The 15,644-nt window shown below is 38.1% G+C and overlaps 1 protein-coding gene across 1 annotated transcript in view; it reads right to left on the minus strand.

Annotated features, from left to right (window-relative positions):
• Window positions 1-15,644, minus strand: part of LOC131430982 (RING finger and SPRY domain-containing protein 1-like) — a 35,322-nt gene that overhangs the window by 5,860 nt on the left and 13,818 nt on the right. Inside the window, exons 2-5 of the mRNA XM_058596322.1 lie at window positions 4,111-4,291; window positions 3,210-3,362; window positions 3,057-3,146; window positions 2,871-2,988 (exon numbers count right to left, since the gene is read on the minus strand). Of these exons, the coding sequence (XP_058452305.1) occupies window positions 2,871-2,988; window positions 3,057-3,146; window positions 3,210-3,362; window positions 4,111-4,291 (542 nt within the window). The remainder of the gene's footprint in view (window positions 1-2,870; window positions 2,989-3,056; window positions 3,147-3,209; window positions 3,363-4,110; window positions 4,292-15,644) is intronic.

The following is a 15,644-nucleotide window of genomic DNA, read 5'->3' on the forward strand; positions in this document are numbered from 1 at the left end:
TCTGGTGGCCATGGCTGCTCAGGTAGCCAAAACGCTATGCGGGAATAGCTTCAAAACCAGCCTAAGTTTGTCGAAATCGGTTCAGCCATTTTCGAAAAAAATAGGCGCGAAAAAAGTTCATTGAAAGGTGCATATACATACAGACATTTTCTTATCTCGTCGAACTGAGTCTCCAAGGTCCTGCTCGACAGTCGATTTTCCAGCCATTCTATTGCTTTTCTATAGAGAAAAACAAAAATTGGAGGCTTTGTGTGACAAAGTTTTCATTTCTAGAAACTTTCATCAAAATTTAAGAAGGTGTCTGTTTCTGTATTTTTTTAAAACAACGCACTTCAGCCAAAATGTGAGTTCTTTGAATTTCATATTCAAATGACTATTTTTCATTGAAAACGTAAATGTTTTGCAAATACCTTCAAATTGTTTCAGCTAGAACTACTTCTTTTTCTTAAAGGCTGTAGTAAAATTAACGTCATATGTTGTGTTCAATGAAAGATTTAAGATAAAAATATTGCACGAAAAAAAAGTTTAAGATACGAGTTTTAATTTTTACCTTTTTTTTATAAATATAAAAATAGGAAAAGAATTCACTCAAACTCTAGAAAAATTTTCCGCGGCCCGTAGGGCCAAGTGTCATATACCTATCGATTCAGCTCGACGAAATGAGCAAATGTCCGTGTGTGTGTCTGTATGTGTGTTGTCAACAAAGAGGTCGAGATCTCAGAGATGGCGGGACCGATTTTGATCAAACTAGTCGCAAATAAAAGGTCTTCCCGTCACCCTGAACGCTACTGAATGGTTTTGAGATTGGATGTTTACTTTTTGAGTTATACAAAGTTGTATGCCAAATTTTCAGTTTTTTGACAATATCTGTCACAACAGACCTTGAAAACAGAATATGTTTTTGGACTTAGATTCCGCAAAGTAATAGCCATCCAACAAACCATTGATTGTCAAAATCCGTCCATTTTCAACGGAGAGACGACTTTCCGTCTTATTCCAGTAGTAGGAGTTTTACGCGTTTGATGATAAAGCGCTGTTTCGGAGCCAAATGAAACACCTTGTTTATATACATACAATTGTTTCTAAGTACTAAAAAGACTGTGTACAGCATCTTTTTTCATGGCATTTGGCCTCGGACCGATTTTAGCACGGTTCGTTTTTGGCAACATAATCGTTCGAGTATGACATGTAAACTAGATGATGGCAGCATTTTCAAGTTGAAAGTAATTCCATAATTATTTTGATTTAAACTACTCACAGTAATAAATGCTGGAAGAACATAACTCTCATATTCTATTCGACTCAGTTCGTCGAGATCAGAAAATACGTGTGTGACAAATAATTTCACTCAATTTTCACGGAGATGGCTAAACCGTTGTCTACAAACTCAGATTCATATGGAAAGTAGTATACTCCTAAATAAGGTTCCTGAATTACGTTTGGATCCGACTTCTGATTGCGGAACCACAGGATGATATGTGAAACGACATTAAAATAATGCAACTCATTTTTCTCGTAGATGGCTGAACCGATCTAAGATTCAAATGGAATTTAAGAATAATCAATGATTCAAATGAGAGGTCTTAAAATGCTATAAAACATCTTACTTTTTAGTCAGATCCGACGTCCGGTTTAGGAGATACAGGGTGATTAGTATAAAAATGTCAATTTCACATAAATTAATCAGGTTTATCGGGTTAGCAGATTTGGATAGTCGATTACCAAATAAATTTATTTCAGTTTAAGCGGTATTCAGTTTTCGATTAGGAAGGTACCCAAAAATTTAATTCTCGCTACAATTTCTCAAAGATGTCTACACACTCCTCAGGAATTTAACTGATTTCGGCTACACCGATTTTAGAATTCCGATTCCAGTATCGAATCGTTTCTCGAAGCTTAATCATTTTCTCAAAAACCCAAATCGAACATCAAAAACAATAATTCAAATTAAAGGATTTATGGTACCATACATAATTGGTGAATTTTATCTGATTCTGGAATTACAGGATGATGAGTTTTTTTTTAAATTCATACCGATATAGAAGATGTAAATTGTTTGGCGTATTAATTTATGGCAATTCGAATCATTTTGGGTTATGCTAGTTCCTGAATACCGGCTCTGGAAGAACCATAAATAATGACGAAAAACTCTAAAGTGGAACTTACTTCGACATCTTATGGAATGTTCAATCGATTGTCACACGTTAAGATTGAGATTCGATACGATTTGCAGTTTCGACATTAGAGAGTAACGAGTGATTAGAATCTTAATTTGCCGTTTAAAACGACGATAATTAAAATAATGTCATGAGAACTAAAACACCGAAGAATATCCAAGCAAAAAAAACACATGTGGATTGATAAAAGTTGACAAAAAGGATCATCTCACTGCTAGGTGGATTTATTTAGTTTTTTAATTATTAAAAAAGCATCACTTTTTTCAAAGTATTTTGTGAGAGCGTCTGATTGATTTTCTACTTCTTCTTGGACATTGTTGTGCAATCTGCGGTTTTTAAGCTACAGCGAGAAAATGCATGAAAATATTCATCCCCCTGTTCAAAAAACAGCCCTGGGTTGAATAGGTCTTTCAGTACCCAAATAGTTTGCCATACTGAAAACGAGTGCAAAGTTTCATCCAAACCGGAGACATTGTAGATGATGTGGCGATTGTAATTCAGTGAAAATCTTGAATAATTGTATGTGGTTAAAGTAGCGCTTATGCACAACAAAAATAGACCCCGTAGCCCGGTATTTATTTACTGTTTGATAACGAACTGCTACCAGCGGCCAGTGATTATCAGTTTCGGTAAATATTGTTGTTGAGGCCTGGCACCGTTGACACCGTTGATAACGAATAGTAAAGTACTCACAATAGTTGTCCAAGCACCAGCGAGCACAGAATCCAACTTGTCGGAGGATAAACACTTTGCTCTCGTTATGTCTTTCAAGTCGTATCAAAGGGTTTTCCGGGTAGAGAGCCAATTTCCGCTGGAAAACCAACAACAAGAGAAATGTTTAGTTGGAGTTATGTCAAGAATAGAGGTAATCATACTGACCTTGATGGTGGCTTTGTTTTCGCTTGTTTGAGCAAATTTCTCCAATGCTATCAGTGAAAACAACATAACGTCCGGCTGGATACCTTCGTCCTGCGGTTAAGATGCACACTAATTAGTTTCGGTAATCCATCGTTGACGGGTTATAATGCTTACCAAATTACCCAGCAGATAGCCAAGTGTAATATCCGAAAGCACTGCTATGCTACTGGGGCCAGCTAGTTTCTCTGCCAGGCAGCCTAGAATTACGCAAAGATTCCGTTCTCGCTTCGGTGTGCGTCGGATTGAATGGGTTATCATGTCGGCTACCTGGAAGTGTTGATAATTTTATGACCCAGTAGGGTAGATTTTTGATACGCTTGTTTATCTGTTTCTTGACGCCATTGTCCGACAACACCGGACATCTTTTTTTTTTCGCTGATGAAGTGTGCGGCGTTACATCTAGAGAGGATTGCCCCTCTTCGCGAACGGTTCAGAAAAAATAGTTCTTCTACAAGAATTAGAGTAACAGGAGTACCTTATTGAAGCATGATAGTTCTCTATTATTTTCAATAAAAATGAATGTAATCGAATTTCTTGAGAGAAGGTTGGAAGATTTTGGAAATATGGTAAAAGTTGCATACATTCGCGATTTTTGAAAAAGTGCTCACAAGAGAATGATTATTGGTAGAACTGTTAAGTTCTAAGGTTAAGTTAAGGTTTTGCCCATCTCTAGCTTACATACATGTGCAACCAAAACACCAACACAGTAAGCCGACATGGTGCCATTCTGTCGGATTAGTGATTGCGCGGATATGCGGCGCTAGAAGCCTTCCGTTCCGCTTGCTACTTTCCTGTAGCGGGAAATACGAAATACTGGTATCGCCAAGGTCGCGCTCGCTTGACGGTCGTTGATCAGGAGGTGACTATATCGTAAGCTATTATCAACGATCTCGTGTAGACGCTAGGCATCTATATTTATGAGGGCTATGAAACGAGCATAAGCTAACAACACATGGATTGGAACGCACACACACACACACACACAGGGAAATAGTTAAATCTGAAGGCAATTCACCTCTAGTACAGAATCTTTCGTTGGCAGTGGACTGTCGTCTAGGAGCAGCGTGATAACACTCGGGCCCATCGGATGCTCCAACGGGACAACTCGAATCAGTGACTTAACCAGCTGGATCCAGCCCGACGGCTTGTCGGTGATGTCGTGCAGCATAATCATCGAATTGGGTGGTTCGGGTTCACTGGAAGTAAACGGAGAAATAATTATATTTATTATAAAAAACTTTGTCTGTTTAAAATTACATAGCATGTAGAACTGAACAAATTTCCCAACGTTTCACAATGAACAACTAATCACCATAACATGCACCGGGGTTAAATTCCCCTTGGCGAAGTAACGTTCACCTAGACCCAAATTGAACAGTCAACTGAACAGTTGAAATCTGGACCAACAGCGAAGTGGCGAGGCCGGCGTAAAATCGAAACGGGTTTAAAATTTCACGTCATCCTTCTGCTGAAAACCCTTTTCGCCAAACATTCCACATCAGGACGCGACGTGGGTGGTAACAGTAGCCTGCCACCACTGGGGCTCGCTTTTGTGTACCGCCTATGAGTCAAGGGTACAAAAGCAGTCGGTCGGTGACGGAAGAAATTTGAGTCAATGGCATTCCATTTTCGAGCCCTCCCTGTTTTAGTCATTCCTGTTGCGATGACGATAGCGGATTTGCGCGTTCCGTCAACGTCGCTTTATTGCATCGGAACTCGATAGTGTAGTAAATCAATTACGGCTGAATCACCATTTTTTTCCTTCTTTCTTCGACGATTTGTTTTCTCGTGTTGCTTAACTCGTTGAAAACAGATTTGCGTAAATTATCATAATGGAAATGGCATAAAGCCAACATCATGGTAGGTGAGTTTATTTTTGGCCAATTGAGTGATAAAACAGGCAACTGCATTCTCGCATCTGACAGTCAAATTTAAACAACAAACATATGATCTATCAAGACATTCGTGGTTCTGGATGATTTAAAAGCTTAACACGAAATGTCTGAGCTGCATAATCAGACCAAAAACACGATCATTCACTCTACTGAATTTATCGTCATCAAATCCTGTACCAAAAATAGCGATTAGATTGTTTATTTGACTGACAAAATTTGGCATGTGTGTAAACGATACCGATTTCATTAGGTCGAATCCACAATCTTTTTGTCGGTGTCCATTGTTTAGTGTTGAACTGAATGGTTGTTCAATTATCGACCGTACCAAATATCACTTTCACTCCAATTACGACAATCAAAAGTTACCGCGTTAGATCCGGTTATTGTATTTCCATAATAAATCTTAATGGGATGAGTATGCTTTCCAATCAAGGGAATGGTGGCGTTCAAACAGGTTAGCGATCACGTTGTTTTTTTTGGGAGCGGGTCATATCGCCGAAAGCCATTTCGCCGAAAGTCGTTTCGCCGAATGCCATTTCGCCGAATAGATCATTTCGCCGAAAGGGTCATCTCGCCGAAAGGGTCATCTCGCCGAAAGGGTCATTTTGCCGAAAGAGTAATTTTGCCGTGAGGGTCATATCTTCTGCATGTTATGTCTCCTGTATAACTGATGTGGCGTAGCCACATAACCGAAGCCAAGATGTTTAGGCACAAAGCCGCCGAGCCGACGCCAGCTGAGTCGGCCGCCGACCCGCCGTCGGAAGCGGCGGCCTCTTGCATACAAACCTGTAACCGCCTCGTTTGCCCGGTCTACTCAAAGCTAGGTTTCTTTGCTTTAGTTAGGTCCGAACGAGCGGTAGCGAGGTCGGACAGCACATGAACTAAAACAATGTGGCGTAGCCGCATTAGTATTTTTTCATTTTCTTTTAATAAACGGAAAATACCACCAACATTTGCCTGGTAGATACACCTATGCAATTGCTTTGATGCTTACTAGCTAATAGTCAACAAGTTTTCTTGGGTACTACTTTCTGAGGTGCATGAATTAATCTTTATTCAAGAGTACAACAATCAATCAAACAATGGTAAGTTAACAAAACGGGAGTGAACGCTATCATCTTTCGTTTGTCTTTAATTTAAATCAATTCTAATTACGATTTCAAGACGATTTCAGAATTCGGCGAAATGACCCTTTCGGCGAAATGGCTTTCGGCGAAATGGCATTCGGCGAAGTGACCCTGATCCGTTTTTTTGGCCCCATGCGAATTTACATCCAAAATCATGGTAGAGATAAACAAAATATTCACTCTTTCATAAATATTCACATAAGGGATCCTTAAAAAAAACTATTCGTTGAATCTTGAAGAAAAACCTGTTTTAATCGACCTAGTGGTGTAATGATGCCTTTCTCATGTACATATAATATTGTGGTATTCTATTTAAAATTTTTCTCTTCGATTTTTGAAAGAAACCAAGAGATTGTTTATGCATAACATACAGAATAAAACAGTTCTTTGATTGCGTAAGTCATCCTTAAGAAAACTAAATGGGTTCACTATTATATACACTTCCGGAACCGGAACCCGAGTGCCGGTATAATCAAAGTCGGTTCGTACGGCCATCAACTAACATGACACACAAACTCTTCTAGTATGCACTCTAAATTACGATTTAAATGTTTGTTGCATCCGAAAATATTTTAAGTGACGGTGTACAATATTGAACACACTTTATCCTAGAACCTCTGAACCGGAAGTTGGATCCGGATGAATTTCAGGAATTCCGTATGGGACCGGAAGACCTTTCATTTGAATCTAAGTTTGTGGAAATCGGTCAAACCATCGCTGAGAAAAGTGAGTGAGAACTATTTTGGTATATATGACCACTATTTCCGATACTTCCGGAAACGGATACCAAGAACCAGGATAGCCGGAATCGGTTTGTTTAGTTGTCTACTGATAATGACGATCGATTTGTGTAGTTTTGAGACCAGTTTAGAAAAATTTGTACGGTTTTTGTTTCGCCGGTTCAAGTGACGGTGTACAATATTGAACACACTTTACCCTATAATTCCGGAAGAGGAAGTCGGATCCGGATGAAATTTAGGAATTCCGTATGGGACCGGAAGACCTTTCATTTGAATCTAAGTTTGTCAAAATAGGTTCAGCCATCTCCGAGAAAACCTAGTGAGATTATTTGACACATATGATAAAATTATTCGTCACGGTTTCGAAGGAATTCTCGATTTTTTCCTGTAACATGGCTCATTAGGCGGCGCACACCTTATTCGTCTATCGTTTTAGCTATCTTATTCCACCAGGTCGTCATTTGATTGATGTCTTTGACAATCTTTCCCTTTGCCTTGAGTCTCCTCTTCGTGATTGCCCAGTGGAACTGGGCTCAATAGGGTGGAACTGGGGGCAGTTGGGTAAGTTAAGGTTTTTCGGAACAAACTGGACCCCTTTCTCTGCATACCATTCTTGAACGACTTTGCTGTAATGACAGCTTGTCAAATCTGGCCAAAACATTACGGGATGGTCGTGGGATTGAATGAACGACAAAATTCGTTTTTGGAGAAACTCTTTTTGGTATATGTCATTGTCCTATTTGTAACGAAAGCTTTCGTTTTTTTTGCCAGAGCTGCCAATGCCCTGCCAAATCATAAATTTTCTTGCAAATTTGTCGGCAAAAACAAATTTAAATTCAAATTTCTAGGCAATTTCAGCTGTTTAGCTAGTTTAGATGCAGACCACAATGGATTTTCTATATAACTGTGCATTAAATTCCCGACTCGTGAGCGCCAAGAACTTCCAAATCCGTCCAACAGGAGCGCCACAATATGAGCATATTCTAAATGAAGCAAGCTTTAGTTGAGTTTACAGTGTCCAATCAGAGCTGTGACCAGAATACTGCAATGATGCTTGGAAAAATGGTACAGATTGTTCGAAATTTCCAGATTTGAATCTGGTAAAAATGCTTTCGAACAAGCGCATGTTTGCTAGTTTCACCAATAGCTGGAATGTTTGGATACATCCTATGAGAGAACCGAAACAAAAATGATTTCCTTTATAACATATTCTCTGCAGAACTGTCAATTATACCCCGCACAAATCGCGTAGAGTTTTCCTTGGAACACAGCACAGTACCTATCTAGTGAATGAGAATGTTCTAATCCAATTTCACGACAGTAGACACCAGCACGACCATCCAAAGGAAACTCGTCCGTAGAACAAACAAATCAAAGTGTCGGTCCGAATATCAAGACAATTACTTTTCACGAAGGCGATGGTTTTCCATTTAATAGAATTGTATTCAATTTGACAAAACCTGTTTTAATCCACCTAGTGGTGTAAAGATGCCTTTCTCATATCAATCAAACTATCATATATAATACTGTGGTATTCTTCAAAATTATTTTTCTTCGATTCTTAAAAGAATAATCGAAATAGATTTGTTTGACCGTCTACTGATAAAAACTATCAATTGGAAAAGATTTGAGGTCGATTTAGAAAACTTTTTACGGTTAACACACTTTACCCTATATTTCCGGATCCGGATGAAATTCAGGAATTACGTATGGAACCACAGGACCTTTCATTTGAACCTAAGTTTGTGAAAATCGGTCGCGCCATCTATGAGAAAAGTTAGAACACATATTTTCATTTTTTGCACATTTTACCCCATAAAGTTAGTGCAAAAAACGTTACATACACAAAGACACACACACACACACACACACACACACACACACACACACACACACACACACACACACACACACACACACACACACACACACACACACACACACACACAGACATTTTGCGTACTCGACGAACTGAGTCGAATGGTATATGACACTCGGCCCTCCGGGCCTCGGTTCAAACGTCGGTTTTCACAGTGATTGCATAACCTTTCTATATGAGAAAGGCAAAAATGGGGAAAATATAGAATTTTTCCCGAATTCATGTTAGTTTGCGAATAAATTTCATCTCAAAAGCTCTTGTTTCCGTTTCAATTTTTTTGGGTGGCTTAACTAGCCGATATACAAACTTCAATTAATTCACATTTTTATTAGAGAACGAGTAATCCATTGTATATCAATATTTCTTAATATGATCAACCTTATTTCGAACAGGCGTCATCAACAGTTATTCATATGCATTTGAGTACGACGTATTTATAACGGCACTTGTCACACGGGCTATCAAACGATCCGGTAACCGCATTAGTTTGATTAATGTGAGCCAGTCGGTCAGTGCCAGGGACAAGGCAGTCCCCCAATCGAGTCCCAAAATCGATTGCCATTCTATAGATTCACATCCACAAAAGTGCAACTGTTCGAAGCTCACCGTTCGATGGAATGGATGGAGAAAATTAACACCTCAAAATACTTTGGTCACACGACCATCATCAATGGCAGGGTAGGAGGGACCTTGAGCAACGAAGAAATCACAGCGCTCGTGATGGAGAGCAATTAACGCAATCAAGTTCCTTTCTCGTCTTCTACCGCACCGATTTTTTGCGCATTCCGTATTGATTTTTGTTGAGTTGCTGAAGACTTCCGAATGCGAAATGAAATGAAATTCCGATGCTTGACCCATTATCTGAAGAGCTGCTGGAGCCTACACGTGATAGAAGGCTTCTAATGATAACTTGCATGTTCTTAGAAAGCTAAGGATTTCTCCTCATTCGTACATTTAAAGTTTTGAACAGGATTATGGAATTTTATTTCATGTCACCAAAGGTAACAGAATTTTGCTGTTGATTTTGATTTTATCCGGCTACTGCTTGGTTTCCAACGATGCTAAACGGACGGGTGAGCTTTGTTTTCGTTGGCACTGGTCAAACAGCAGGCGAATATAATTTTCTACTGTAGGAATGATTTGTTGTTTGTTTACTGCATGGCGCACCCCGTTGAAAGTTTCCTGGAGCGTTTCCTGAGAACGATTTCCATCAGACATAAACACAACTATTGCGTATGGAGATGATACTTGGCGATAATAACTGGTTGTTGTTGTTGGTGGTGGTGGTGGTGGTCAAGTAACCGGATGGATGCAACAAAGAAACAAATCTTATACGCTTCGAAGAAAGACTCCGTAGGCGATACTGTCTGTTCCGGTGAGATAAATTACTCGTCATGGTCATGTTGTCAGTGAGAAACAGGAGCGCAAGGCCGACAAGACATGACTCGCAAGGTCAGTGATGGAATCTTTTTATTCACCTCTCTGTTTCGATGGAAAATTCTATATACGGAAAATTTGGTTTTACTTGAGCTTGAGTTTGAGCGACCATCCCTAGTTTTTTTTTAAATTTATTTTTACTAACTATTTATTGGAATATGAGTTAGAATTTAATGATTAAGATTTAAATTGGGTGTTCAGCCACAAGTGGTAACTTTTCAGCCCTATTATATACATGATTTGGTTATTACCATGAGGACATCATTTGCTTCCGCAATTCTGAGATTTTTGTATAGGGAAAATTCTAAACCTACTTGTATAGTGTAATGGGGAAAAGGAACTTATATACTAACTTACTATCTAATACAGAGAGCGAATCGATTCAATTGAAGATTGCATCGATTTTTGTCGGAATTTGCTTATAATATTATGTGACATTACATCTAATGGTTCTATATTTGTGAGTCTGTGTAACTCATTTGTACTAAACCAGGGAGCAGGGAGGACGCTTCAAAATCATTTTCAGAATTTTATTCTGAATCCTTTGAAGCGTTTGCTTCCTGGTGGAACAACAACTTGACCAAATTGGTACTGCATAAAGCATGGCTGGTCTGAAAATTTGTTTATAAATTAATAATTTGTTTTTTTTTGCAGAGCTTAGAGTTTATAAGAGAATATAAACATTTAATGTATTTATTACACTTTCCCAAGTAGCAATCCGCAACTAGTTCTGATACGACAAAGTCCAAACTATGTTGCAACAAGAGCACGAGTATGTTTTTTGTATGTTATACTGGTTAAAACATGGTGACAGCAATGTTTCATCATAACATAACTAGTTACGAAATAGTTATTTAGGTTTCCAATAATAACATCTTTGTGTCATATTGAATTAAATATAATTTATAAGCTATCGTTACTTAATCCAAACATATCTTTAATCACAACAATGCTTCTAGCTACTAGTTGAAAATAAGTTTATTTGACTTCATTAGTAGCCACCCATAACTAGTTTCGATACCACTTAACCCAACTGTGTTGCGACAAGAGCACGAACATGTTTTTTATGTTATACTGGTTAAAACAAGCTGACAGCAGTGTTTCTTTATAACCTAAACATTGAACTAACTATCATTTGTATTTTTTAGATTTTCTATAAGAATATTATAAATTCCATCATTACCAGGAGCCTTCATGTTTCTAAGTTTCCTAATGATTGACTTAATTTCCTCAAAATTCGTCTCAATAATGTCATTTGGTAAAAACACTTGAGTTGAAATATGATCATATTTCAGTGAGACTTCATTTTCAATAGGAATTGGTTTCTGAGGTTTCCTAAGAACCTTAGAAAGTTTCCAGAGAGATTTAGAATACGGTTTAATATGTTCAACTTCTTTAGCGAAATTTTCATTCCGCAAAAATGTAAATCTATGTTTAATTTCTATTTTGTAAATCCTTAACTATGTTTTTCATAGCAGGATCACGAGAACGTTTATATTGTCGTCGACAAACATTATTCAACCGAATGAGCAGTTGAAGATTGTCATCGATGATAGGAGAATTTAATTTAGTTTGAGCTTTGGGAACTGAAATATTTTTAGCTTCGATAATGTAATGATTCAAATTATCAATTGCTGTGTCGATGTCCGCTGAATTTTCTAAAATAGTTTCATGATCCACATGATGTTCGATGTGAGATTAGCTCTATGATAGTTGAATATAGAACTAATTGGATTAATTATAGCTTCGTTGGAAAGTCTGAATGTTACAGGAAGATGATCTGAGTCAAAGTCAGCATGTGTAATCGGTTCACTACAAATGTGACTTTGATCTGTTAGAACCAGATCAATATTAGACGGGTTTTTCACGGAAGAGAAACAAGTAGGATTACTGGGATGAAGAACTGTGAAGTAACCAGCTGAGAGTTGATTATGAAGTATTTTACCATTACTGTTATTTTGCGTACATTTCCACTGGACATGCTTAGCTAAATGTCTCCTATTACGAAAAACTTCGGTCGATATCTTGTTAGTTTTTGCAAATCGCCTTTAAAGAAATTTAATTGTTCGCCGGTGCATTGGAATGGCAAATATGCTCCAGCGATGAAATAAATTCCATGAATGGTTTGAACTTCGATTCCCAAGCTTTCAATAACTTTAGTATTAAAAGAAGGTAAAATTCGATGTTTAATTTGCCGTTGGACAAAAATGGCAACTCCACCACCCATTCCAGTAAACCTGTCAAATCGATGAACCACATAATGTGGGTTACTTTTCAATTTGACATTTGGTTTAAGAAAAGTTTCTGTCACAATGGCAATATGGATTTTGTGAACTTTGAGAAAATTATAAAATTCATCTTCACTCGATTTCAAAGATCGAGCATTCCAATTTAAAATATTCAAATAATTATTTAACATCACTGTTAAATTTTTAAATCATTATAATATTATTTGCAAATTGCCGTCCGATTTGAAATGCTTCAAAAATTCATTCGGATGAACATTTGAAAAAGTTGATCTTGTAAGTAGATCATATTATTTTCCGTTATATCGCCTAAATCGACTTCGTTTAAAGAAGCGAATGGCATTGAAGGAATATTGGTAGGTAGATGTCTATCTGTTACACTAGTGTAACTGCCATTAGAAGAAGATGATATGGCCGATCTACCTATTAATAAATTGTTTTCGTTAGAAGATGAACTGGAAGGCGTTCCTGTGTTTTGATTATTTACATTAGAAGAATTAGGAGGTAGTTGTCGACCTGTTACTAAAGCGTAACTGTCATTAGAAGAAGATGATGACGAGGTCGATCTACCTGTTAATAAATTGTTTTCGTTCGAAGACGAATTGGAAGGCGTATCTGTTTTTTGTTTTAAATACGAAGAAAAAAGTGCCTTAGTAGAATTAGGCGTGGCATTTGTAATGTTTTTTGGATTTTCAGATATGTTCTGTAAATTTAAGTTCGGTCGTTCGCACCCCACGCGTATAGCTCCGCGCTTCTAGTCGCCGTGAAAAGCTTTTTAGCAATATGTGAAAATTCTGCTAAATTCGCCATGGTCACAGTGAAATCAAACATGGTCGACCGAGAATTCATCGATAGTCATCTGTACAATGCAAATACTGAGTGACCTCATTTCAAACGGGGTCAAATTGATATTGTGCTTCTAGATTCTGTATTCGTAGGTGAATCTTACTATACGGGATTTCATACGGTAAGTACAATCTGTACCATTGTCATTTAACACACGCGCGTCTAACTTCACTGTGGATTTGGTTGTAGTCGTAATTTGAGTTTCTATAATATAATTACTGTCTGATTCAGTATACACATGTGTATATGTGTATCTTTTGCTGTGAGATTATTAGTACAATCTATAACTGTGATAGTGCACGATTTTTAGTACCCCTTAAAAATCCCAAGAAAATTAGTATATTCGTACATTCTAACAAGTGCCATAAAGTGCTTACTGGGCAACGAAGACAATTTATTGCGTTCTCCCACTACGACGATGGAACAAAATGGTGTTCAATCAAACGGGAAATCAAAAGAGAAGGAGTCCGGCCACTTCTCCAGCTAATAATTTGGACAAAAAGCAAAAACAACGCGATTCAAACAAGTTGAAAGTGAGCATAAAGCGAAACAATGCGAATGTAGACGACATATTTTTCAACAAATTGTGCGACGAATAAGTGCGGCTCCAGCTTAATATAGCTCACGAACAACAACAGCCTGCTTTCACTGGCTCTGGCCATAACCAGGGAATCGGTTGGTTTAAAGCTCGCGATGAATTCAGCGTAAACTGGCTGAAACAATCATTGGTTTCTATTGCCGAAGCTCGAGTGCTACCGGAATATACAGTGTTGCCTTACACTCGCATACCTTCGTTGCGTCGTGCTATTTTTTCAGCTCCAATGGCTCCTCGACTGGGAAAAAATGGAGCGAAAATAGTTCTGGAGACAATTGGTCGTCTAAATCGTAATTTATCTACAGTTTTGGTAAGTTAACAAGATTCTACCACCTGAGTGCGGAAATATCCTGTTATCTTGGGTATAGACGAAGAGTCGGTCGTTGCTCTTGGAAAACAAGAAAATCGCCTGTTCTACGCTTTAAATCAAATTTCGATTAAAATCTATCCAAAATCGGATTCGAATATATACGATTAGTTTGCTTTAAATAAAATATTATTAGAGAAACCCTTCTCTTATTCTTTACTGTATATCACAGCTCGTTATAACCACCTATATGGATTGTCTTTTGTGGCTTTCGTTTTTGTTGTAGCTAACGTGTATTGTTTAAATCATAATTGGGTGTAGGCTTCAGCAGTAGCTAACTTTCGGATTAATTAATAATAAATGCGGCTTGTATGTATGCAAATAAGCTACTTGACATATAGAGAGACTGATAGACAAAATCTATGAGCTCTCTTCAAATCAAGTCAGTCTTTACGCCGTGTGGCTTCCGGCGGTGAACTGTTTTATCAGTCAGAATTTGATCCACTGGGTTCCTGCCCCATATCGTAAGAGGCGATAAAACAGGTGCTCCAAAGTCAAGGTGTATTTCCGTGCCGAGGACTGAATGGCTGGTGGAGTGAAATATGCCAGTCGCAAACGGAATGGCTTTGGGCTCGGCCCCTGCTGTGTTAGGCGAAGCTCTGGCACAGTTGACACTTTTTCAATTCTTCGCAAATCGTGGGACTTAAATTGAATGGTTATATCACATAAAAACAACCTGTATGGTCTGCTGTATGCATTTGTAAGCCAATGTGCCTAATATAACAGTTCGGCTGAAAAGTTCGTATCGTTTGATAGAAACACACATTTTTTTTTGCCAAAATTCGTTTTTATTATTCAACATAACTGCCATCAGAGGCGATACAGCGATTATAGCGATCTTCCAACTTTTTGATACCATTTATGTAGTACGATTTGTCCTTTGCCTCAAAATAGGCCTCAGTTTCAGCGATTACCTCTTCATCATCGCGTGCAGTCCACTCAGCTGACTGTCAATTGGACTCCGGAATGAAGTGATGGAGCCATGTTTCGTCCATTGTTATATATCGACGAAAAAAATCGGTTTTATTTCGATATAACAGCTCCAAAAACTGCTCAGAATCATCAATTCGTTGTTGTTTTTGATCGATTGTGAGCTCACGCGGCACCCATTTTGCACAAAGCTTTCTCATATCCAAATATTCGTGAATAATATGTCCAACACGTTCCTTTGATATCTTTAGGATGTCAGCTATCTCGATCAACTTCACTTTATGGTCATTGAAAATCATTTTGTGGATTTTTTCACGTTTTCATCGGTAACAGCCTCTTTTGGACGTCCACTGCGTTCATCGTCTTCGGTGCTCATATGACCAGTACGAAATTTTGCAAACCACTTACGAATTGTTGCTTCGCCCGGTGCAGAGTCTGGATAACACTCATCAAGCCATTTTTTGGTATCGGCGGCACTTTTTTTCAT

This window comes from Malaya genurostris, chromosome 2 (assembly GCF_030247185.1).
Source record: "Malaya genurostris strain Urasoe2022 chromosome 2, Malgen_1.1, whole genome shotgun sequence".
Taxonomy (NCBI): domain Eukaryota; kingdom Metazoa; phylum Arthropoda; class Insecta; order Diptera; family Culicidae; genus Malaya; species Malaya genurostris.